The sequence below is a fragment of the Girardinichthys multiradiatus genome, chromosome 20 (assembly GCF_021462225.1).
Source record: "Girardinichthys multiradiatus isolate DD_20200921_A chromosome 20, DD_fGirMul_XY1, whole genome shotgun sequence".
In the NCBI taxonomy this organism is placed as follows: Eukaryota; Metazoa; Chordata; class Actinopteri; order Cyprinodontiformes; family Goodeidae; genus Girardinichthys; species Girardinichthys multiradiatus.
In genome coordinates, this window is record NC_061812.1 from 18,015,647 (window position 1) to 18,039,097 (window position 23,451).

General features: G+C 38.5%; 1 protein-coding gene across 2 annotated transcripts in view; it reads left to right on the forward strand.

The window, feature by feature from the left end:
- The window catches only part of slc6a11b (solute carrier family 6 member 11b), a 42,741-nt gene that overhangs the window by 1,659 nt on the left and 17,631 nt on the right, over positions 1–23,451 (forward strand). For both annotated transcript variants that reach the window (XM_047348505.1, XM_047348506.1), the window contains exons 3-7: positions 685–819; positions 937–1,077; positions 1,248–1,329; positions 8,093–8,225; positions 13,517–13,651. In XM_047348505.1, coding sequence (XP_047204461.1) covers positions 685–819; positions 937–1,077; positions 1,248–1,329; positions 8,093–8,225; positions 13,517–13,651 — 626 coding nt within the window. The remainder of the gene's footprint in view (positions 1–684; positions 820–936; positions 1,078–1,247; positions 1,330–8,092; positions 8,226–13,516; positions 13,652–23,451) is intronic.

A 23,451-nucleotide genomic window follows, 5' to 3' on the forward strand; every position in this document is an offset into this window, starting at 1 on the left:
TGTCTGCTGAGTCCCCTACATGTTTTGTGGCTTTCCTCTTACCCCCTCTTTCATAAACGATATACCTAACAGAGCACTCTGAGATGTTTAAATATTGGGATTCTGTTTTCTCTCCTAACCCTGCTCGCACTTCTCCAGGACTTCCTCTCTGAGCTGTCTGCTGTGTTCACTAATGATCTCTAAAAACCTTCGATGCCTTCAGTGAACAGCTGTATGTCTATAGATTAATTTACAAACAGGTCGACTTAATTTGTTATTTATGTGACTCCTGAAGGCAGTTGGCTCCACCGGTATTTACATAGGGGTATCAGAGTAAAGGTAGCGCAATGCAAATGTAAAAAACCAAAGAACTGCTAGAAAAAGGTTCAAGGTGTATAATTACCTTGTATTGTCCTGCACTGTTATTATTCACACAGATGTCAATAAAAGAGGCAGGTTGCCTCATTAGGCTGAGCAGTAGGGTGCAACCTCATGTCTGGAAAGGTCACCATGCATTCCAAGCTTGGCATCGTAATGAGTGCTTTCATCTAAATTTGTTTGAATAGGAATAATTTCCTGCATTAAACTCTTCACAGGAGTCCATTCAAAACAGGATTTGAGAATTAAACTTTAAACTGGTGTTTTGTAAGACTTTTTGTTAGCATTCCCTACAACTGTTGGTTATATGTATTTGTGTACATGAAGGTGCCTTCTTCGTTCCATATGTCATCTTCTTCGTATGCTGCGGTATCCCTGTGTTTTTCCTGGAGACGGCCTTGGGTCAGTTCACAAGCGAAGGAGGCATCACATGCTGGAGGAAAGTTTGCCCATTGTTTGAAGGTGAGAAAACACTGAATTTATCTGTTAGGTTGGACTCTGAGATTTACTTGACAATAATGCTGTGATTTCATCTCAACCTGTTGGTTTGGGTTTCTTGATTTACTTTTTCCTTTCCAGGTATTGGCTATGCAACGCAGGTGATTGAAGCCCATCTTAACGTGTACTACGTAGTGATCTTAGCATGGGCCATTTTCTACCTCTTCAACTGTTTCACCACTGAGCTGCCGTGGGCCGGATGTGGCCATTACTGGAACACAGGTAGGGGGTTAGTGGAAAACCTCTTCTTATAACAACAAACAAGCCTCTTCAAATTTTAAACAGAAAATGCCTGTAAGGTCTTTGTGTTAAGTTCTGCTGTGTATATACACTTCATGGCATTTAAAGGAAAGTAACAACACTAATGAAAACATGTCACTGTGTGTTTCCAGAAAACTGTGTTGATTATTATGGGGAAAATGCCACCAACATTACCAACCCCAATGTAACGTCGCCAGTCATTGAGTTCTGGGAGTGAGTAGACTTTATTTCACATTTTCCTCATGCTTGTTTGTTAAAAAAACAATATCACAACATGCTTTATACAGAGATAGTTTCCCCATATGTTGAATAAAATGCTTCTCTCTGGTCAAGAAATCCTCATCAGTTCACTTTCTTCTCTACTTTGCCATTTTGTTGAAAAGCTGAGATACTAACAGCTCCAGACTGTCATAGGCCCCCTTCCCTCCTCCTTAACCTCACCACCAATAATTAGTCAGGTCTTTCATATTTCTGTGTCAGCAGGCTATGGTGGGCCGGCTGTCTCCCAGCTAGAGCCATGTGTGTGGCAGCGGATCACGGCTTGTTAGTGCGTAGATTTGACCACACTTCCTGTATCACTGCCAGTAGCTATGTGCTCATCAGGAGGTCAAATTTAATCTGCCACCAAGTCACAGAAACCTTTTAAAGTCAATAAATATAAAACATATGTTGATTTTTGTCACTTTTTTTGCAATCAAAAGAAAACTGAGCGGCATTACAACGATGAAAACATGAAATCAGATCAAGTAAGTTTAAGTTGATCCTACAAATCAAAGAGGCCATAGAGCCAACCGAAATGTTGTTGGCAAAAATAGAAAGTTGTCAAACTTTATTAAGCCTGTGCTGAGATAGACTAGACAATACTTTTGTTTACTGGCATAAATGTGCATTTTAGTTTGTGGAAATCATTTTTGTAACTATTTACTTTACTCTGTTTTCAGAAATAAAACGTTAGTGTTACATTTCTAAGTATATAAATTGCATTTTTTTGTTAGTCATTAAAAGTGGGTTTTATGTTTACTTAGCTTTGCTATCTGTTTTATTGAACCATTACAACCACTAGCTACTATCATTGAGATTAAAAAAAAGAATAAAATCATTAATATACATTCAAGCACCCACTTTACCAAATTTACACAAACCTCACCCTGTTGGCTGACCAGGACAGCGGGTATGGGGTTGTGGGTTGTTGGACCAGGCTTATGGCCTTCCACCAAGAACATGTCAGGATGATCAATGGCTAGTCAGAAGCCCCAAGGGTGAACTTGGTGGCAAAGATGTTGGCAGTGCCGTGTGGCTTTGTGGCTCAGACTCCTGCTTCTCATCCTCCGTCTGTGTTATTGCCGGGTTGGCCTTCAGCAAACAGGAAACGCACTCTTGACTCACCACCGCAAACAACATGTCATTGCAGATTACATGCGCATTTTCCTGCACCCACACCATCTGGCATATTTCTACAAATGTATCGATATCAGTTTGGCCCAAATTCACCAGTGACACCCAGCAGACCCGATGTTAGCGTGGAAAAATAAAGTGGCAACCTATGACTGATCGAAATATTTATTCATGACACACAATGGCTGAAGAAGTATCAGTAAGAGACTCGTAGATCCTGGAGTCTTGTCCACAGTACTTGATTGGCTGGAGATAGAGTCTATAAACATTGTCATTACATTGATTCCTTTCTTTTAATCTTATCTTTTAATCTTTTCTTTTAATCTTTCTTTTAATCTTGACTGTTTTCTATGAAAGCAAGAAAGGTGCTGGTTCACTTATTTTGGAGGACTAAATAAAAACAAGAATTACTATGTGAACATTCCCTCTTTAAGATTAGACCCACACCAAATTTGGCACAAAAAGTTAAAGAAATATGTGTTTAGGTGATTATTTCTTTGTTTTACCAACACTTCAGTTCAATTCCCCATAAATCTGCTGCATTTCTTAGGAAAAGTGCATTTTTGGATTGAACAACATGGTTAAGTATGTAGGCTGCACCAATGAAAAACTCGCCAAATCCTCTCTGGCAATGCCAAACCGCTTATTCTGCTACTGACTCTTGTTTGGTGTCCTTTATTGGATTAGATGATTAAGGTTTGACAAAACAAAGCATTTTGGCCGTTTAACAATTTATTCATTTAACAAATAAGGGACCCAGTATTGTATGTGAGAACCCTACACAGCCACAACAGCCTGGCACCTGCTTCCCACACTGGTCACCAGCTTGGTCACACACTGCTGTGGGAGGGCATCTAGTTCTTCAGCATTTGTTTCAAGTCAGACAGTGTGGTTATGGTGGTCTCCCTGGCACAAACAGCACATCCAAGCTGATCCAACAAGTGTTCAATGGATCTCAGGTCAGAACAAGCTGGCTGTTCCCATTCTTTTGAATCCCAAAGTCTGAAGTAAATCTCTGATAAACCTGCTCTGTTGGGGTGAGCTTTGTCATCTTGAAGGGTGGAGTTTAGTTCCTAAGGGTGGAGATATGGGATGGTCACGGGTTACAGAATCTCATCTCTACATCACTCTGAAATGGGATTGCCTCCTGTGATGACATGGTTTGTTTTTTCAGTGAGATACAAGCGGCCCCACATAATCACATGCTTTCGTAGAGAGATTTGGCAAGTTTTTAATGGGTCCAACCCATATGCTGAAAGTTGCTATTCCTAAAAATGTGGCACAATTTAAAGGTGAAGTAAACAGCTTTCCAACAGTGCAAGAGTTCTTGTCAGGAAGCTTTGTTACAATGAAGAAAAAATAACTAAGCACAATTTTTTAGGCTGACATTGTTGTAGAAATTTTGAAGAACAAAATAATTTTTTTATCTCTCAGGGAAATTTTATTTTGCAGTCAATAAAGAACAAATGCAAAGAAAAGTACAAGTACAGGTGACAGAAATATAAAAATTACCAGAACATTCATGATACGACCAGGATACAAATATAGGCTACTGCAGTCTGTATTTGGACCAATCAGGTCAATTTATTAATGAGGCTGACACTAACAGATGGATATTTGTACCTGTTTGTATTGAACTTTATCATCATGTATACGCAAGCCGATGGCAGCAACCTGTAATTATAGAAAAGAGGATAGATTGGGTCAACAAGGATAACTTTTGTGTCCCTTGTGACTGCTTCTGTAGAGCTGGAGGAGCTCTTCAAGACTTGTCCCTATAGTTTTGCTGCACATTTTTGAAACGCTGTTTAATCTGGGCTCTTTAGGGTAATGGACTCAAATCAACAAATAAAAGAAAATCTTAAAACTGATTCAATAAAACAGGAGTAAAATATTTTCATAAGAAGGATGTCTACATCAAAACCCGGCATTTTCTGATAAAATACATATGCTGGTGAGCCTCAGCACAGACTGCATCTGTAGTAACCTCAAAGGTCAAGCAGTTGTCGATAATTGTACCAAGGTGTTTGTAATGTTGTACAGCCTCAACAGCCTGTACATAGATAAAAACTGGAGGCTTCCATCTAAAATCAATTAACATTTATTTGGTTTTTAAGTCATTAATCTTCAGAAATGAACGTTCACAGCATCCAATAAAATCCTTCGCTGCAGAGTCCTGGTCATCAAGCAGAGACACAATCAGAGTCATCACAAAACTTCATGATGTGTCTGCCCTCATTTAGACTCTAGCACTCTTTAATGTGTGAAATTAATACAAATGGTGAAAAGACAGCTCTGAGATCGTGGAAAAAGGCCTGATTGGTAGTTATTTACCCAGAAGCTGGGTAAATAATACAGAGGAAGTGGCTAAAAAAAACAAACATTCGGGTTTAAGTGAATGTTATTTATTGATTTTACATTGCCTTAATTTTTTATTAGACAATTACTCCATTTCCCATGTAAATAATCATTATATTCTGTCTAAATGAATGCCTAGTTTAAACGTGAAGATAGTTGAAAGGTTAATGAAGGACTGTTCAGATAAACCGATGTGTTTTTTTTAGAATAAGAGTAGTTTTAATATGGTGGAAATTCACTTTAGTCTTAGCTCCTTTCAGAGTATCTGTTGGCTTCAGCTTTAGGGGCCACTTAATTTGGATTTGTATTAATTGAAGACTCTTCAAGAATTTATATACTGTATAATGATATTAACTGTTTACAATATTTAAACAGTATTTCACTTAAAAAAAAATCTGAATTATCCCTTTTAGATGTTCTGATTTGTTTCTTCATCGCCAATGAGGGCCATCACTGTTGTCCCGTCAACACATTCTTGATCCCCTGTAGCAGCTGAAAGTGCTGAAGGATGTTGAGCACCACATCATCTCCAGGATGCACATTTTTGTAAAGTCTGTTCAACATCCTGTTTGCAGACTTTGTAGTAGTGGCTCTCACATGGCTGAGCTGCATTATAGCCAGGTTGATCTCTTTTTGTTTTTTTTTTACCAACAACGTAGAAACTTCACTCACTCTGAATAGCAGAGGAGGCACAGAAAGGTTAATGTGTTTTTGTTGGGAGGATAGCCACTTGCCACCTCCTGATCTTTACCATCAAGTGAAATGGGACCACAATTATGAAGATAATAGTTCCTGGATTGTCCTGAAATTGCCAAGATTGCAGTGGGAATGTTACACTTGTAGTCTACGTATGTTTTTGCTGGTGTTTCTGTACTCGGAGCACCTATACAGGTCCTTCTCAAAATATTAGCATATTGTGATAAAGTTCATTATTTTCCATAATGTAATGATGAAAATTTAACATTCATATATTTTAGATTCATTGCACACTAACTGAAATATTTCAGGTCTTTTATTGTCTTAATACGGATGATTTTGGCATACAGCTCATGAAAACCCAAAATTCCTATCTCACAAAATTAGCATATCATTAAAAGGGTCTCTAAACGAGCTATGAACCTAATCATCTGAATCAACGAGTTAACTCTAAACACCTGCAAAAGATTCCTGAGGCCTTTAAAACTCCCAGCCTGGTTCATCACTCAAAACCCCAATCATGGGTAAGACTGCCAACCTGACTGTTGTCCAGAAGGCCACTATTGACACCCTCAAGCAAGAGGGTAAGACACAGAAAGAAATTTCTGAACAAATAGGCTGTTCCCAGAGTGCTGTATCAAGGCACCTCAGTGGGAAGTCTGTGGGAAGGAAAAAGTGTGGCAGAAAACGCTGCACAACGATAAGAGGTGACCGGACTCTGAGGAAGATTGTGGAGAAGGGCCGATTCCAGACCTTGGGGGACCTGCGGAAGCAGTGGACTGAGTCTGGAGTAGAAACATCCAGAGCCACCGTGCACAGGCGTGTGCAGGAAATGGGCTACAGGTGCCGCATTCCCCAGACCTGGGCTACAGAGAAGCAGCACTGGACTGTTGCTCAGTGGTCCAAAGTACTTTTTTCGGATGAAAGCAAATTCTGCATGTCATTCGGAAATCAAGGTGCCAGAGTCTGGAGGAAGACTAGGGAGAAGGAAATGCCAAAATGCCAGAAGTCCAGTGTCAAGTACCCACAGTCAGTGATGGTCTGGGGTGCCGTGTCAGCTGCTGGTGTTGGTCCACTGTGTTTTATCAAGGGCAGGGTCAATGCAGCTAGCTATCAGGAGATTTTGGAGCACTTCATGCTTCCATCTGCTGAAAAGCTTTATGGAGATGAAGATTTTATTTCTCAGCACGACCTGGCACCTGCTCACAGTGCCAAAACCACTGGTAAATGGTTTACTGACCATGGTATCACTGTGCTCAATTGGCCTGCCAACTCTCCTGACCTGAACCCCATAGAGAATCTGTGGGATATTGTGAAGAGAACGTTGAGAGACTCAAGACCCAACACTCTGGATGAGCTAAAGGCCGCTATTGAAGCATCCTGGGCCTCCATAAGACCTCAGCAGTGCCACAGGCTGATTGCCTCCATGCCACGCCGCATTGAAGCAGTCATTTCTGCAAAAGGATTCCCGACCAAGTATTGAGTGCATAACTGTACATGATTATTTGAAGGTTGACGTTTTTTGTATTAAAAACACTTTTATTTTATTGGTCGGATGAAATATGCTAATTTTGTGAGATAGGAATTTTGGGTTTTCATGAGCTGTATGCCAAAATCATCCGTATTAAGACAATAAAAGACCTGAAATATTTCAGTTAGTGTGCAATAAATCTAAAATATATGAATGTTAAATTTTCATCATTACATTATAGAAAATAATGAACTTTATCACAATATGCTAATTTTTTGAGAAGGACCTGTAGTGATCCTTTACTGCAGGTAAATCCCTTCAGTGATGTTCTGAGTTGGTCCCTGAATTCTTAACAAGATTATGTGAGCCAAGAAATGTTTATTTCATACACGGTCTCTTAGCGACAGACTGAGATGAGATGCTGGCTGTGGATGAACAGTGAAACACAGTAAAAGGCTTTCAATAGATAAAACAAACATTTGTTCATTTTATGCTCAAGCTTTGCTTTCCTTTACGGGGTCAGTGCTGCCAGATATGTTTTCAGATTTGTAAATGTGAGCCTTGATTTTGCTGACATTGAGTAAAACCTTACAGATGAGGTGGTTGTGGTTTGTGATCATTATAGATTCACACACTGATGTGCCCAGGAAATGTGGCTGACCAGCAGGAGAAATGGTTTTACTATTTTTACTCTGCTGCCACAGGGATGTATTTATTTTTCATCATCTTCCTTCAGTGTTCTTACTTATTTAGTACAGCTAAATGCTTTAAGACTAATCTCTGAAATGCTGTTGGTGGCTTTTCTTTCTGGGTTCAGTTCTTACGCAGGTCTCTTTAGCACAATGTGAACAACATATCAGAATTTGCAATGTTGCTGTCTAATTAATCCAATTTGTACTTCATTTTTAGGTCCTAGTGATCATTCTATAGTTGCAATAAATGCAATGGGCTTCTAAATTAAATCCCATTGAACAATACTAATATCTGTTATTTACAAATTATATAGAATATAGGTTTTAAACCACTCATCTATTGTGTGTTCTTGGGCCAAATCAGACGTAGAGTCCTGAAGATATCAGATGGTATTGAGCACATGGGAGGGATGCGCTGGGAGCTGGCTATGTGTCTGGCTCTGGCCTGGTTCATCTGCTACTTCTGCATCTGGAAGGGACCCAAGTCAACTGGCAAGGTAGGATTGGACAATGCATGTTTACTGTTGTGCCTTACTGTGAGTTATTTGGATGGACCTTCATACAGTGTCTTGCCAAAAGTATTTATACCACTCGAATTTTGTCACATTAGGATTATAAACCTTAGTGTAATTTGCTGGGATTTTATGAGAAAGACCAACACAAAGCAGTGCATGGTTAAAAAAAAAAAAAATTAATCAATTGCCTTTAGAAATCATCTAATACAGTCCAGCTGTGTGTAATTGATTTTAAGTCTCAATACAAGTGTTGTAATCATTTTTTGTATCTACCAGCTTTGTTCATCTAGAGATTTGAATATTTGCTCTTTCTTCTTTGTGAAATGATTCTCCCAGATTGGATGGAGCACATTTTTAACATTAACTTTCAAGTCTTGCTATATAATCTCTAGGTTCAGGCCTAGACACCTAACACATATATTCATGTTTCAGCCCTGACTGTAGGTTTACAGTCATTGTCCTGCTGAAGGAGCACATGTCTTGGAACCATCTGTTTGAAGTGCAGGGATAATAGTTACCATGCTGACATATTTTCCCACCTGAGCTGTGGGTCTCTGGAGCTACTCTAGAGTTACCAGGGGCCTCTTTACTGCTCCTCTGATTAATACTGTCCTTGCCAAGCCTATATGTTTAGGTGGACAGCCATGCCTTGGTATGTTTGCTGTTGTACCATTTCTAGATTATGAATTAAACAAAGTTCTGTGAGATGCTCAAAGCTTGGTATATTGTTTTTTTTTAACAAACCCCTACTTGAAATGCTGCCATCGCCTTATTGTTGATCTGTCTGCTGCATTCCTCGGTCTTGATGTTGCTGTATGTTCACTAATGTTCTCTAAAAAACATCTTAGGCCTTCACAAATGCACTGGATTCATACTGAGATTAAATTAGACAGGGGTGGACTCTATTTACTGATTAAGTGACTTCTGAAGGCGATTGATTGCACTGAATTTTTTTAGGGGTATCAAATTAAAAGGGAGGGGGGGGGGGGTTCTGAAAACCTTTAATTATTAACCTTCATGGTGATTTGTAACATTAGATATCAATAAGAAACGTTTATGTTGTAACATCTTAACATAAATTCACAGTATCAGTTCTAATGGTATTGGGATTATGCACTAAAACAGTCAGGAGATGAAAAGAAGAAAAGCATTTCCCTTTTGTTCTTAAGAACAAGCCTCCCAGAGGAGGCCACATGAAGGTTCTCCTGCAACAACAGAACAAAATGGGGTGTCTGTTAGACCTACTTCTTTTCCTCCAGTTGCAATTTCCATTTTAATTTCCTTGAATCTCCTCTGGCAGCCTTCTCAAGGGACAGTAAGGACTCTACACCTTCCTTTGAGGGCTCAGCGCCCCTTAATACGTCTTCACAGATTCAATGAGCCGGAATGAGTAGAGAGATAGAGTCAGGAGAAACAGAGAAAAGAGGAGAGGTGTGTGAGGAAAAATTTATGGTTTCACATACTACATGATGAGAGGTAAAAAAAGACAACTAGGTGGTGACGCCTATAGCTCCATAAAGTGTCTTTTATTTGGCTGTGAAGTAAGAGGGGAGAATGCTTCTTCATGGCCAGGCTTTGGCAACCAGTCCAAGATTGATTCATGTATTTACTAGAGGAAAAGGGAGCATTCATGAAGAGCATGTAGAGTACATCCTTAGCCTCGCTCTATCTTCCTCTCCTGCTATGAGAAATTAACCACAGCTCGCTTGTTGCAAGAGCGACAGAGAGAGGGCTTTCTTTCCTACAGACCCTACAGCTCATTCACTTGACACTCTGCTAAGCTGTTTGCTTTTGTGGGCTGCATTTGCTAGCCATTCTCACATTTGGATCCTACTGTTAGATTTACAGCGAGGCAGGGGCAGGTTTGACAGGGAAATTTGTGGTGGCTTAGATGTTTACCCGTGGTGAGCAGTAGAGAGCACACGGTGCATCAAAAGTTCATGGCGAGAATGAATATTGTCCTTTTCATCGGTAGAGAAATAAAGACAACCAGGAAGAGAAGGTTTAGGATGTGTAATAATTTTATGTGTCAAATTAAAGTAAAGTGCTGCCAAGGAAGGGAGACAAATTTCCCACACTCTCCCTGTTGGCCTCTCTTGGATTAATCCTCATGGATGCTCACTGTTCAAATGGAGCTTTTATCAGGTTTATTTCAAGGTTTGGAATACTTTCTTTGTAAGATTAAGGATGTTCAGAAAAATTGTTGAAATAGAATGCCTTTGACTCATCTTTTTCTGAATAAGTGAGTAAATCATAGCCTTATGTTGGTAAAGTTGGTTTGAAGCTTTCAACCATGAATGAAGTCAATTTCCTCCTCCTCCCAGAAATGAAAAAAAGGAGAACTCATTCATAAAAATATTGCTTACAGTAGACCACTGATGTGACCACAGTGTCTAGTAACTGCTGTGTACATGAGTGCATGTTTGTAGTATGTACAATCTTCTTCCTTTCTTTTTTTTAATGAATGAATATCCATTTGTGTGTGAGCACTCATGCACTTCTGTGCAAGTTTCAAAGACCTGCACATTTTCCCACACTGCCAGGATCACTCCTCTGGGCTCCTCCTGTTAAAGAGATGGGGGCCAGAGGAGCCCTCTTTTCTTGCAAGGCTCCTGGCCCAGCTCTGTTCTGTCCTGCTCTGTCCTCAATTGGACTTTGACTGAGTGCCAGGAAGCCAGGGGATGTATGTTGCCTGCTTTTGCCTTCCAAGAGTCTTTGTTGAGGGGAGTCTTGAGATGTTGAGCACAGTTCTCTAAAACCTGAATGGTTTAATAAAAAACAGTGCTAGGTTTAGGGTTAGCAGGGACTGGCTACTGTATGAATGGTGTTACTAGGTGTATGTGTCACTGTTCTTTTAAACAGGGCAGAAGACAGAATGTAGTGAGTTTAAGGTGATTTTGTTTTAGGTTTCATGGCAAACAGCAGATAATTAGCTAATCTGCTGAGCTGGAAATGACAGTTTTAGTATCCATCCATCCATCCATCCAGCCATCCATCCAGCCATCCATCCATCCAGCCATCCATCCATCCATCCAGCCATCCATCCAGCCATCCATCCAGCCAAAGGTACGTGAATGTAATAAATAAATAAATACCCATAAAACAGCTGTTTCTAAATGTAATAATTAAAATAAAACTATATATAACACTGTTATCCATAATTAATTAAAATGTCAGTAATTTAATAATAACATAATAAAATAATTAAATGTAAAATAAACAGGGTTTTGTTCACAAGTGAGGGTCCGTTGTGGTCTGTTTAGGTGAAGAGAGAGCTGAGCCAAAAGGCACAACTCGATTTACCAGTCGGTCTACATTCCTACCCTCACCTATGGGCATGAACCTTGGGTCATGACAAGCTGAAATGAGCTTCCTCTGCAGGGTGGCCGGGCACTCCCTTTGAGATAGGGTGAGGAGCTCTGCCATCTGGAAGGAGCTCGAAGTAGAGCCGCTGCTCCTTCATATCAAGAGCAGTCAAATGGGGTGGCTCGGACATCTGTTTAGGATGTCTCCTGGACCCATGCCCCAGGAGGTGTTCCAGACTTGTCCCACTGGGAGGAGTTCCAGGGGACGGCCCAGGACACGCTGGAGGGACTATGTCTCTCGGCTGGCCTGGGAACTCCTCGGGGTTACCCTAGAGGAGCTGGGGGACGTGTCGGGGGAGAGGGAAGTCTGGCCGTCTCTGCTTAGTCTGCTGCCCCAACGACCCGTCCCCGGATAAGCAGAAGACAACGAGTACGAGTATGTGAAATTGATTTAATAAACTTTGAAGTCCTAATATGGTAAAATCATATAAGGTTTAGTGGTGGGACACAATTAGAAATGTCATCTAATTAATTAGAGGCTTTAATTGCATTTGTATGAAATATCAATATGTAATACTTTTAGAAACGGTTTTCAATTCAAATACATTTTGGTTGATGATTGAAACAATGACCAGACGTACACGTGAACTCAAACAGCCAGGTCAGACGTCTGTTGTGGGCTGACTACACCTTTGGCTTGTACCAGAACTGCTGTAGCTAAATTTAGCCATGGTGTCCAAGCCTACAGCAACCTTTTTTACATTGAGGTGATACTGTAGGCTTGATGTGCTGCTTTACTCAGTTCATCATGTGCATCTTTTTTGTGGCTGGCAAACATACCTTATTAAGTACTTCTACAATTGCTGCCGATATGTACACATCAAAGTTACAGGTGTGCCAGAAATGCATAGAACTGAGAAACGGGAAATTAAAACTTGTTTTTTAACAGGTATTTTTGTGTGTGTATAGTTAATGAATAAGGTATTTTAAGTTATCTTATGGCTCATTTGCTGCAGTACACCATGAAATAATTCAAACTGTCACTATGGCTCATCAAATGACATCTGATGGTTAACCTGTACAAAAAGTGCTACGTCAGGCCATTTATCTCCTTCCTTCATTAATTCATACTTTTGGAAACATCATGTATCCAGTCAAAATTTCAATGCAGAATACTGCATATTGTGCTATTATACAGTTATGTTTGCAGTTGTTATGCTGTATCTCAGATGTTTTAAATGAAGTGTATCAATGGGCAATATACCCTAAAATAACTATCCCAGTATAGTTTGGATTTATCAACATACCTAATATATATCAGTATAATTGAAATCCGCTCTTTTTCACAGTGCTGATGTTTAACTCTAATGCAGCTGTGAACAGTGTGTCGGACTCTGCCCTATCTTATAACAAAAGCTACTAATCTAATGTTTTTGCACCTTATCCAACAGTGGACGTGATTTCTAACTAGACCATTTCCAAATCAAAGCTACAGTTTGGCTGCACATTTTGACAAAAAGTACATTAGATTTGCAAAAACAAGCCATAACTCATGCTCTAAGACAAAAAAAAATCCCTTTGACCAATGGTCAGACCATGCAGACCTTATCATCAACTGTTTTTACTTTGCAAAAAAGTTATCTATGTACAATATTAATCCAACATCTGTGACTGAAAACTCAGTTAGTGTTGATGGTGTTCCATTTCTATTGTGGGAGGGATTGAATGATGCTTTCAGGAGCTTTAAGAGAAACTGAGCTTCCAGAAAATTAGATGCAGATGGCCATTGTTTGCTATCGAAATTTTAACTCGAATCATCACCATTTATTTTGTTTATATGTTGCACGACCAGCCCAGTATGTTTAATGTCATGTTTTGTTAAAGAACTACTATGATGTGTCTGTGTTTACTGTTCTTTTCTGTAATATGTTCTATCTAGCCAACAGATGTGCGTGTGTGCTTCTGCAGGTTGTGTATGTAACAGCCACCTTTCCGTATTTCATGCTGCTGATCCTCCTGATCAGGGGAGTCACACTGCCTGGAGCTTTTGATGGCATCAAGTTCTACCTCTACCCAGACATTTCACGTCTCTCTGACCCTCAGGTAGGCTTTGACACTCTCCCTTCATCTTCAGTTGGTTTCGCAATAAAGACCCTAAGTCAAGTTTGGACTAGAACATTTACACCAGGTTAATTCTACAAGAGCAGATGTGATTTAAAAAAACTGAGACTCCTCAATAAATTAGAGAATGCATTCCTCTGAGGCTCATTTGTCTGATTAAAAGTACATTTTGAAAACAATAACCGTTAACCAGGTAATGAACATATTTTTCATTAAGCTCAAATTTCTGTAATAGAAATGTATAAGACCAAACGTCAACACTGTTGCATTCTGCTGTAGTTTGCATGTTTACCTTTAATAACATCATTTAATTAACTCTGTTTTTCTATATGATCTAATGTTAGCTTTCATGATAATTTGGTCACTCATGCAAGTGTTTTTCTTGGGATGTTTATGGAAAGTAGAAGTCAGTTTCAAAGCCTCTGGTGTTCTTGTAGAAACAAACATTAAACGTTTTAGATCAAGTGGCATCATTGTAAATCCCAGGGAAAGTAAAATATCTTAAACTCTAATAGTTTGATACATTTGCCTTTAATAAAATGTACTTTTAAGTGTGTTAGAAACCTTATCCCAGAGGTTATTTGTTAAATGATGTTTAAAGCCACACACAGCAGGAGTCATTACAAGGAGGGCTGTAAACAGAGGTGAATTCAGTATAATGCAGAGCATCATTTGCACAATCATCTTTTTTCATTTTAAGCACCCCAGATTTGGTATATTTTAATGAGCAATCAAACAACTGACCAGATTTAGAGATATAACACCTCATTTGAAAAAAATTTCTTAAATATGTAATTACTGAAACTTGTACAACTTACTCTGGTCAGCAATATTTTCTGAAGTCTTATTTTACTGGTTGTTTTAAATAGGTTGAAGCCTAACCAGCGACCGGGTCTTGATTTAGTCTTTGGCTTGGAGGGCCTATAGAAAGGACAATGGTAACATTGTCTTTAATTGCCCCTTTTCCACTGGCTCGATTTGGCCTGACTCAGCTCGCTTCGCGAGCATTTCCATCACTGTTATTTCAGTATTGGTTCCTACTTCCTTCTTAGCAGGGCTAAGCGAGGCCGAGTCGGTACTGTACGTGATGTGAACAAACAGCTGTTCGCTGATTGGCCGTGGGCACAGCCAGCCGTAAGAGTCGACCAGCGTAAAAAAAAACCAACCGTTATTTTCAAACGTGCATTCAAGCGAGTGAGAGAAACATATGATGGAGTCCGCACAGTTATCCGGAAAAGTCACCCATTGGAGCAACGACGAGGTGCTAGCTTTTCTGGTGATCATAGGAGACTGCAATATTCAGTGGCAGCTGGATGGGGCAACAAGGAATTAAAAGGTGTTTGCTGATGTAGCCGATCAAATGGCCAGCCAAGCTTTTCACCGCACACCGCTTTAAAGCCGTGCCTCCAGGAGGTTTTCCCTTCAGCGGAGCGGAAGCAGACCTATGGAAATGCAACACACAACGCGCAAAGCCGTGCAGAGCTGTTGAAATAATGAAATAAATAAGTGAAGACCACCTGATGCAAAATAAAATGAGCTCAATAGCACACTTAAAATAATGGATTGGCCAAAAAAACTGGTTTGCCTTATATTCTAGGAAACATGCACTGGTATTTATACTACCCGCTTGGGTCAGAAAGGCACAGTTATGGGATACTTTCCTGCTGGCGATAAACAGATCAGGTTCTAGAGTTCTTAGAACTTGCTACTTTCAAACAGACTTCTCAATAAAAAATAAATCAAAGAGATAAAGCATACACAAACAGAGACTCGTTGACCTTGTTTTATGAGGCAGATAGTTTGGTTTCCTGGGCAACATATTACTCGGAAATGTTACAGGATTGTGAGTCATGACAACAACAAAATGATGAAGGGGTTGAGTGAAATAAAAGAGATCAGTACAGGGAGATGGATAAGATGTTTGTACTTTTATTGAGTATTACTCGAATACATCTTTTCCGTGCATATATCTCAGATTAATCCAAAGACTGCCGGCTGCTCATCAAGAATAAAATGTTCTTTAACCTAGAATTACATTTCCCTGAAATGTGTCTACCACTGTCTGTTTGTAAACTGCACAAGTTCTGTTTGATAAAGTGAATATTGACAACAGCAGGTTACAATAAATTAGAGAAGTAGTTCTTAGCAATTTCACAGCCTTCTTACAACCCCTGTCCAATCATCCTAGCCAACACCAGTACTGATTGCTACAAAACATTACAATGAGAAGCAGCTAAATTCAACATATATTATAAGTAAATAAACAGATCCAAAAAACTCCTATGAATATTAAATTAATAGCTCAAGGTAGGTAGGATCCACTCTCTTATTTAATTCGCCTACCGCTCTAGCCTCTTAAGATGCCAACAACACTTTCAAAAAGCATTACCTTAAAGCTGCAGTTGGTAACTTTGGTAAAAATGTACTTTTTACATATTTGTTAAAACCGTCACTATGTCCGGACAGTAGAACATGGGACAGGTAATCTGAGAAAAAAAGCAAACTCCTCCCAGGTGTTACTGCAGTTTGCAGAAATACAGCTCTCCCGGTCAGAAACAACCAATCAGAGCCAGGAGGAATGTCTTAGCAGTGTCAATCACGCTCGTGTACAGGCTGCTCACACTCTCCCCCGTACAGCGCGAACCGTCAACATTGCTGGTGTGCTGTAGCTGTGCCAATGTCTGTGTTAATAATTTGAGGATGTAAAGTTTGTTGTCAATGTATGGGCAGGCCAAAGTGAATGTAAAGCATATTGTTGATGTTTCGTCCCCACTAGTGAATGTGCCATAGCTGTTTATCTGCTGTCAGCGGTGGCCCTGCTTACTAGCCTGTGCGTTCATAGCAGGCAACACTGTGGGGGCGAAGCTGTGGAGAGAGGGCTGTAGCACAGCAAAGAGCAAGGGGGAGCTACCTGTAAGGTGTACATGTTCATAGTTTCAGGCTAAGCCCACAGTTTTATCAGAACTCCCCACTGCAGCTTTAATGATGGGTACAAGTTATAAACCTGTTCCATAGGAAGGGTAACTTAAAATGACTTCTATTGTGATATGATGCTTTTAGAATAATAAATTAACCGGTCTTAGTTTAGGGTTAATTTGGATTTTTAATAACCTTATTGCTTCTGAAATGAAGCTATTGCACATTCATATAGTTCTCGATTTAACAAAGCAATTTATGTTCTAAACAGCAAACTAAACATCAAACAAAAGCTATGATATTTCTCCTATGGTAAAACTCCTTACAACACTTCATTCAACATCATTCCAGCGTAACATCGCTGTCAGCGATAATCTGCTGAACACAGACAAACCTGATCATGGCAAAATGCACACATAACTGATCAAGCACGCACATCAAGCAAAAGACTCACTGTGCTTTGATGTTGATAAAATAATGTGAAAATATGCCAGGGGAGGGTTTTGTTTCTGTAGTAAAAAATTATTTTATGTCACCAAAAAACAATTTAAACAATCAAACACGTTGTATATCATTAAAACATTGGCAAAACAAACAAAGGGAATTTAGTAAAATCATTGGAAATTTTTTTTAATTTTTACTTACATAGATGTTTGATTTAACTTTTTTGCACTGCACGCGCAATCTTTGCAAATCTAATTCAAAACGGCCACTTATTGCACGTGCAATTTATTTATAGTGTACGCAAATTAGCACCTGCTATTTGGGATCTTTGAAGATCAAGCCCTTAGTCTTTATGTATTAGGAAGTTAGTAGCTCTTTGGCACTGAAAATTACCTAACAGGAATCTTCACCATACCTTCAGATGGTAAGTTGAGTGTGAAAACACGTTGAAAAATCAAAGCATTACAGGAAATTTCAAAGCTCTAATTGGGCAATTTCATTTCTAGCTTCAGACCAGATTTGATCTAATCATCTGTTTTCCACTCTTCACCTTAGCAGACACGTCATGCCACGGGGAGTTAGATTTATGTGATAACAAGGAAAAGTTTCTGCCTGATAATTACCAGAATATTCAGTCGATGTGAAAGTGTGCTCTCAGATAAAGCCATCTGTTCCACCACAACTTCCTGCCAAGGAAAGGTGTGATGAACATTTCCTTCCAAGGCACAATCTTAGATTTGGATGTTATGCTGCAGCATGTTGTTTGTACTTTATAAACACTGAAATATTGTTTGTTTTTATTTATATTGGTAAAAATAAAAGCGAAGCAATCAGAATCTACCCAATCTGGCAAACGTTTAATTTGCAAAGATTTATTGCAGTGGAACACTGTCCCTGACTGATGATGTACACACACTCAAACACCTAAAATACGACAGAAAACAAAACACAAAGAAACAATAACAACACACGTTTTTAGGCATTTTAAGTTTACTCTAATCTTTAGGTAATTAAACATAGTAAAGATATGACCATATTAAGCTCAATTCTACTTAGTTTTGCAAAGTGTTTGTTTATTTGAAGATATCTAGCTTTTGTCCAATAAGTAGGACATCTCCACATATAAAAACGTTATATAGATGAATGGGGATGGAGGAAAAAAAAATAGTAAAAACAAACAGGTATTGAGAGCGATAGGAAGAAAAGTGTTAAAAACGGGCTCCTGTTGGGCGAAGGACATTAGTTTTGACTTTAAGGTTATATTAGCTTCCTCTGGGACAATCAGGGCTCTGTTCTGTTTATAGGGCTATGTGAAAAGTGTGTGTGGATGGGTGTTGCTTTCTCTTTTTACAAACTGCCTTCCCCAATCTATTCTGTGTAATGTCCCTTTGTTTAAGACTTTTAACCCCTTTTATACACATTTCAAAAAAAGTCTACACACGCCGTTACAATGGCAGGTTTTTGGTAAAGTAAAGTAATCTGCCCGTCATAAGTGATTCCAAAACTTTAGTTTTACATTTAATGCAACATATATGCAAGGCAATTCAACTGAAAAACACATCTGTTGTAGGGAAAAATATACATAACATGGTTGCAACTTCATACACCCTTGAACTAGTACTTTGTCAAACCACCAAAAATGATAGAGAATCCGATTAATTGTAAATAAAGTTCAGCTGTCTAGTAGTTTTATTGACATGTGCATTCTTTAGCTAAAGCCCAAGTTTGCAGAGAGGTTACAAAGGGCAAAAAATCTAAAAACTGGACTTTTCTCTGTAACTGATAAAATGACAATATGGCAACTGGTCCTGTCAATTATACTGAAGGAACTACAGGATTATCTGGTTAGTACTAGTTCTGTTTTACACGCTAAGAAGGATGATGAGAATACAAGATACCAGAAGACTGCTTCTACACCAATGTTACCGAAAAATGCATGGTACTAATGAATGCAAGATGCATTTTGTGGTAACTGCGGCTCAATATAGAACATCTGTGCATCTGTTAACACCTGAATCCAAACCCCTGTGGCTGTAGGTGTGATTGTGCTTGTGTACATAAGGTTTCTTCATAAAAATATGCAATAGCGAGTGTGAGGATCCACAGACCTGCCCCCTTGGACCCGAGACAGACAGGGAGGAGATCTGAGCCACAGACATCCAAAGGCTCCCCAGAGCACGGAAACCCCAGGATGAGCACCACCGGGACTACTGCAACCCCCCCAGAGAAGAGCAGAGGGGAGCCCAAGGGGAACCACCCAGCAGCCACAGTGCAGAAGTCCCAGGGAACTGCGGCAACGAGCCCACAGGCCTCACCAGCAGCCGTCTACGCCTGAGCAGATCTAGCCATGGCCCCAGAGACCCGAGAACCCAGGGCACATCATCCCCCAAGCAGAGGCCCGACAGAGCCAGGGGGCACAGGACCCAGCAAGCAGCCACCAGGAGTGAGCCGGTACTCACCAAAGCACCCAGCCCCTCACTAATCCAAATAATGCTATTTCAATAACAAACTGAATGTTGGAAGGATTTGAATACATCTTTACTAGTGATGCCAATATTTGAGAAGGGGATGGTGTCTGCAGAGCACAGCCTGGTACTAGAGATTATATAGAGCACAGTAATACCGAGTGTCAGACTACTTATAAACAGTGACTGCCGAAGAGTATTAAGTGAAAACTTATTGAACAAAGGAAAAGCTGGACCTCCATTATCGGTCCAGATGTTTTGTCCTCAACCCGTTAAATGAAGAGAAGGCTGGAGATGACAAGACTGAGTATAGGATTATCACAAAATGGAGGACTGAGAATCATACCAACATTTTACCTAACTTTAGAAGTGTTTTCTTAGATATCTTTCCTACTTTATAAAATCTACAGTTTATTCATTGATCAGCCTTGTTGTATTTTATTCTTTACTATGCACCATTGAAGCATTAGGAATAGTTTCCTGGAGCTTCAGTCTCAACATAACCAAACACAAGAAGGCCAAATTAGGCACAACATCAACAAGTGATTCTCTCTGAGCCTGGGCTGTTAAGGTTTCCCTGCACTGTGCGGCCATCAGCCGAGGGTGAACTAAAGGGAACATTAATGAACATTAGGAGAGAAAAGCCCGTTCTTCCACAGGAACAGTCCTGTGTTTGTGAGGTCACAGAAGTTACCCTGGTTACTCCCAGGAGGGAGCAAAGACCTTGCGTTTGTTAATTGTTTTTCTGTGAGGAAATGAGATTAGTTGCTGAATGGTTATGTGAGAGAGTTTTCAAAGAGTCATGCTGCATTAAGTTTGAATTTGCTGGCAACCCATGCTATCCTGTGGGTCCTGGGTTTGCATTGTGAAAACGAGTTTCACAATGCAGATTTTTAAGTTCACCAAACAATTTTACATGTGTACATTTCTGTGTTGGTGATAAACCAAGTCTGATAAAAAACAAAATGTGCATTCATGTAGAAATGATTATAAGCATTCTTTGAAAGGTTTTAGGATAGATGTGCATTAAATATTTTTAAGAATCTTATATTTTAATATTATATACCAGTTAAATAAAATATATATGACTCAGTTTATATTTGTTTAGGATGTAAATCCTATATGTGTACAAAACGTGCAATTTACGTAACGTAAAAATAGTCGATGGTCCTTGACATAACCTTTTATTTGAACCTTTCCTTCAGTGTTTTGCTCTCCTGGCCACTTCAGCTGGTCAACTACATTTATTATTGAAACAAAATTAACTCTTAGTTTAGTTAAAATGGAACATCTTTATCAAAACATTAAGCTAGTCTCTTTTAATTATGGATGTTTTTATGACATTAACCGCTATTACTATTTTTCTTTTCATATGAAAGTCATCTGCAGCTACAGTAGACTCTCTTACATGAGACAAACCAAGGATTATTAAAGTTTTTAATATTATATATGTATATGGTATTGTCTTGTTTCCTTTTTGTTAAAATAACTCAGATGTTATCATAAGGTTTGATTATGAATGATTGCCCATAAGGCAAAACTGCTTTTATCCTTTGAAATGATTTCATGTAGTGAGAAACTTTGTATATTAATGAATTAATATTAGAAATATTTTTTCTATAATCTTGAGTAAGATCTTTTTGATAAATAATAACCAAAAAAATGAAAAAAAGTGCGGTTTTAATTTATGACTTAGAAAATGTCAAGAATTTAGATTCAGATGAACTAATTTTGCTCATAAATGATGGACATACTGATTTGTTTTTTGATAACAAATAAGAATGATTGGTTTCTGGAAATTAAAACCTTTTAGAGTAGCTGGAAGTTGTTTGGTAAATGACTAAGTGTTCAGCATACTAATATTTAACAACCCAACTAAATAACTGAAGCAATACCTAAATAATGTCTGATTAGTGTAATTAATGGATTAGGAAATAAATATACATGAATAACAATGAATTCATAAATGTGTCATTGATCAGTTTAATTATATACATGAAAAAATATTCATTTAGTAACTAGTTTTTATTGTAACATGTTAGTCACTGCCTTCAATGGAAAAGCTAAACCTTACAAATTGTATTTGGGATGTAAATCATTTCCTCCGATCTCACGGTCACAGTGTTTGTTTGAGCTACAGCTTTTTAGAACTGAGCAACTTTCTTGCTTCGCACTCAAACAACCCAACAAAAACACCTCGCAGACCAACAGGCAGGTTTTTCTTTTTCAGTGTTTGACGCATGGAGTTGGACAACATAAACACCATCAGTTTGGAATCATTCATAAGATTACATTTTTTTACTAGGACGTTTGAAGAAATTCAAGTATAATTTGAACATTTTAGGTTTAAAGTTTTAAAGATTAAATTAAGTTTGGACAGGAGAGTAGTCCACAAGGAAAAGGTTAGAAAAGTCAAATGAATCAAACCAAAGACTAAGTGACTGACGGATTGCTACATCTGCTAACAAAGCTGAAATAGTCAAGAAGTTTAATTTGAAGCTCTAAAAATATCTCTAACAATTGTATCTCTTTTATGTAGGTGTTAAACTCTATAAAAAGCGTTCACTGAAATTGTTTTTTAATTATTTAACAAAAAGCTACTTTTAAAATTCTACATATTGTTGTTCTGTAGACATTTTGGATGAATTGGGCAATGCAGTCGTTTAAAAGAAAGATTTTAAAGTGCAACAAGACTCATCCCATCTTCTTGTAGTTCACTTAGCTTTACTTAGAGCATAGATTTTATTCAGAAAGATGAAACAGATTTAATATGATTTTAAACTTCATCGTTGCTCTTCAACTTCAATCTCCTCAAAGAGACTAGAGGAAGCAGGTTATAATAAAGTGACACATGTATTTTTAGCCACTGGAGGACTTTGACTTAGGATTTTAATCCATGGTTCATGCAGCTGCTTCTTTGTATCCATCAAAAAGAAAAAAGTCAGTATCTCTGTGTAGTCCCTGCCAGAATAAAAAAAGCTACAGATAAGGTGGTAAAAACGTTTTCAAATTTCTCTAGTGAAGATTAAGAAACATTTTCATGATAATCTTTAGTTGGTGAGTAATATAATAAGTTTTAATTTTGCGGTTTAATAATTTCAAAATTGACCATAGAAAGAAATGTGCTTGTCTTTTATAAGCTGAGAAGCTTTAATATTGTAGTCATTAAACCATGAGATGGATTAAGAACAAAATGGGCAATAAGAGCTGTGGTTTTTGAATGTTTAAATCTGTTTATTTTTTATATGTACAGACAAGACCAGACATAGTTGCCCCAGCTCTAAATTCAGTTCTAACTGATTAAAACCGAATTAATTTATGTTCATAGTATTTTGTTCTGAGCTAAATGTCTTGTTCCAAAATAAACTAATTCACGTTCATTTTTCAGTATAGAAAAGTCTTCTAAAATAAATTGTTGAATTACTGTAGATCATATTAAGCTGAGTGTTTTGTTTATCATTTCATAGTATTTGCAGCCTGGTCTGTGCCTACTTATTTACATTTGCTTGTTTCTTTCTTGTTCTCAGTGTTTTCAATACTCCTTTTTATTGTTGCTAAATTCACAATAAAGCTCCTGCCATGTACTGCATTTTCTGATTGTTGTCTAAAACAGCTAAACTTTCTGATTGAAACATGGCCAATTAAGATTATCATGATCACTTTCAAAACACAATGGATTAGATGGACCTTTATAATAAAATCCTGAAGAACAAAATGACATCATTCTGTTTTTGCAACCCTGGTGTGCGCCTTGCTCTTTACACATTATCTGGACAAAACTTTGTCTTTTTTGTCTGGTGTCCAACAACTATTATAAACAAATGCAGCAGTAGGACTTCCTATAAAGTCTACACTTGACTTCTTTTGACATATAAAGTGTCCTGCCCAGAAATAACTTTGTTCTTGTTCCTGGAGCTGTTCTGGAAACCAGAATATGTTGGAGGTCATGTTCCCAAG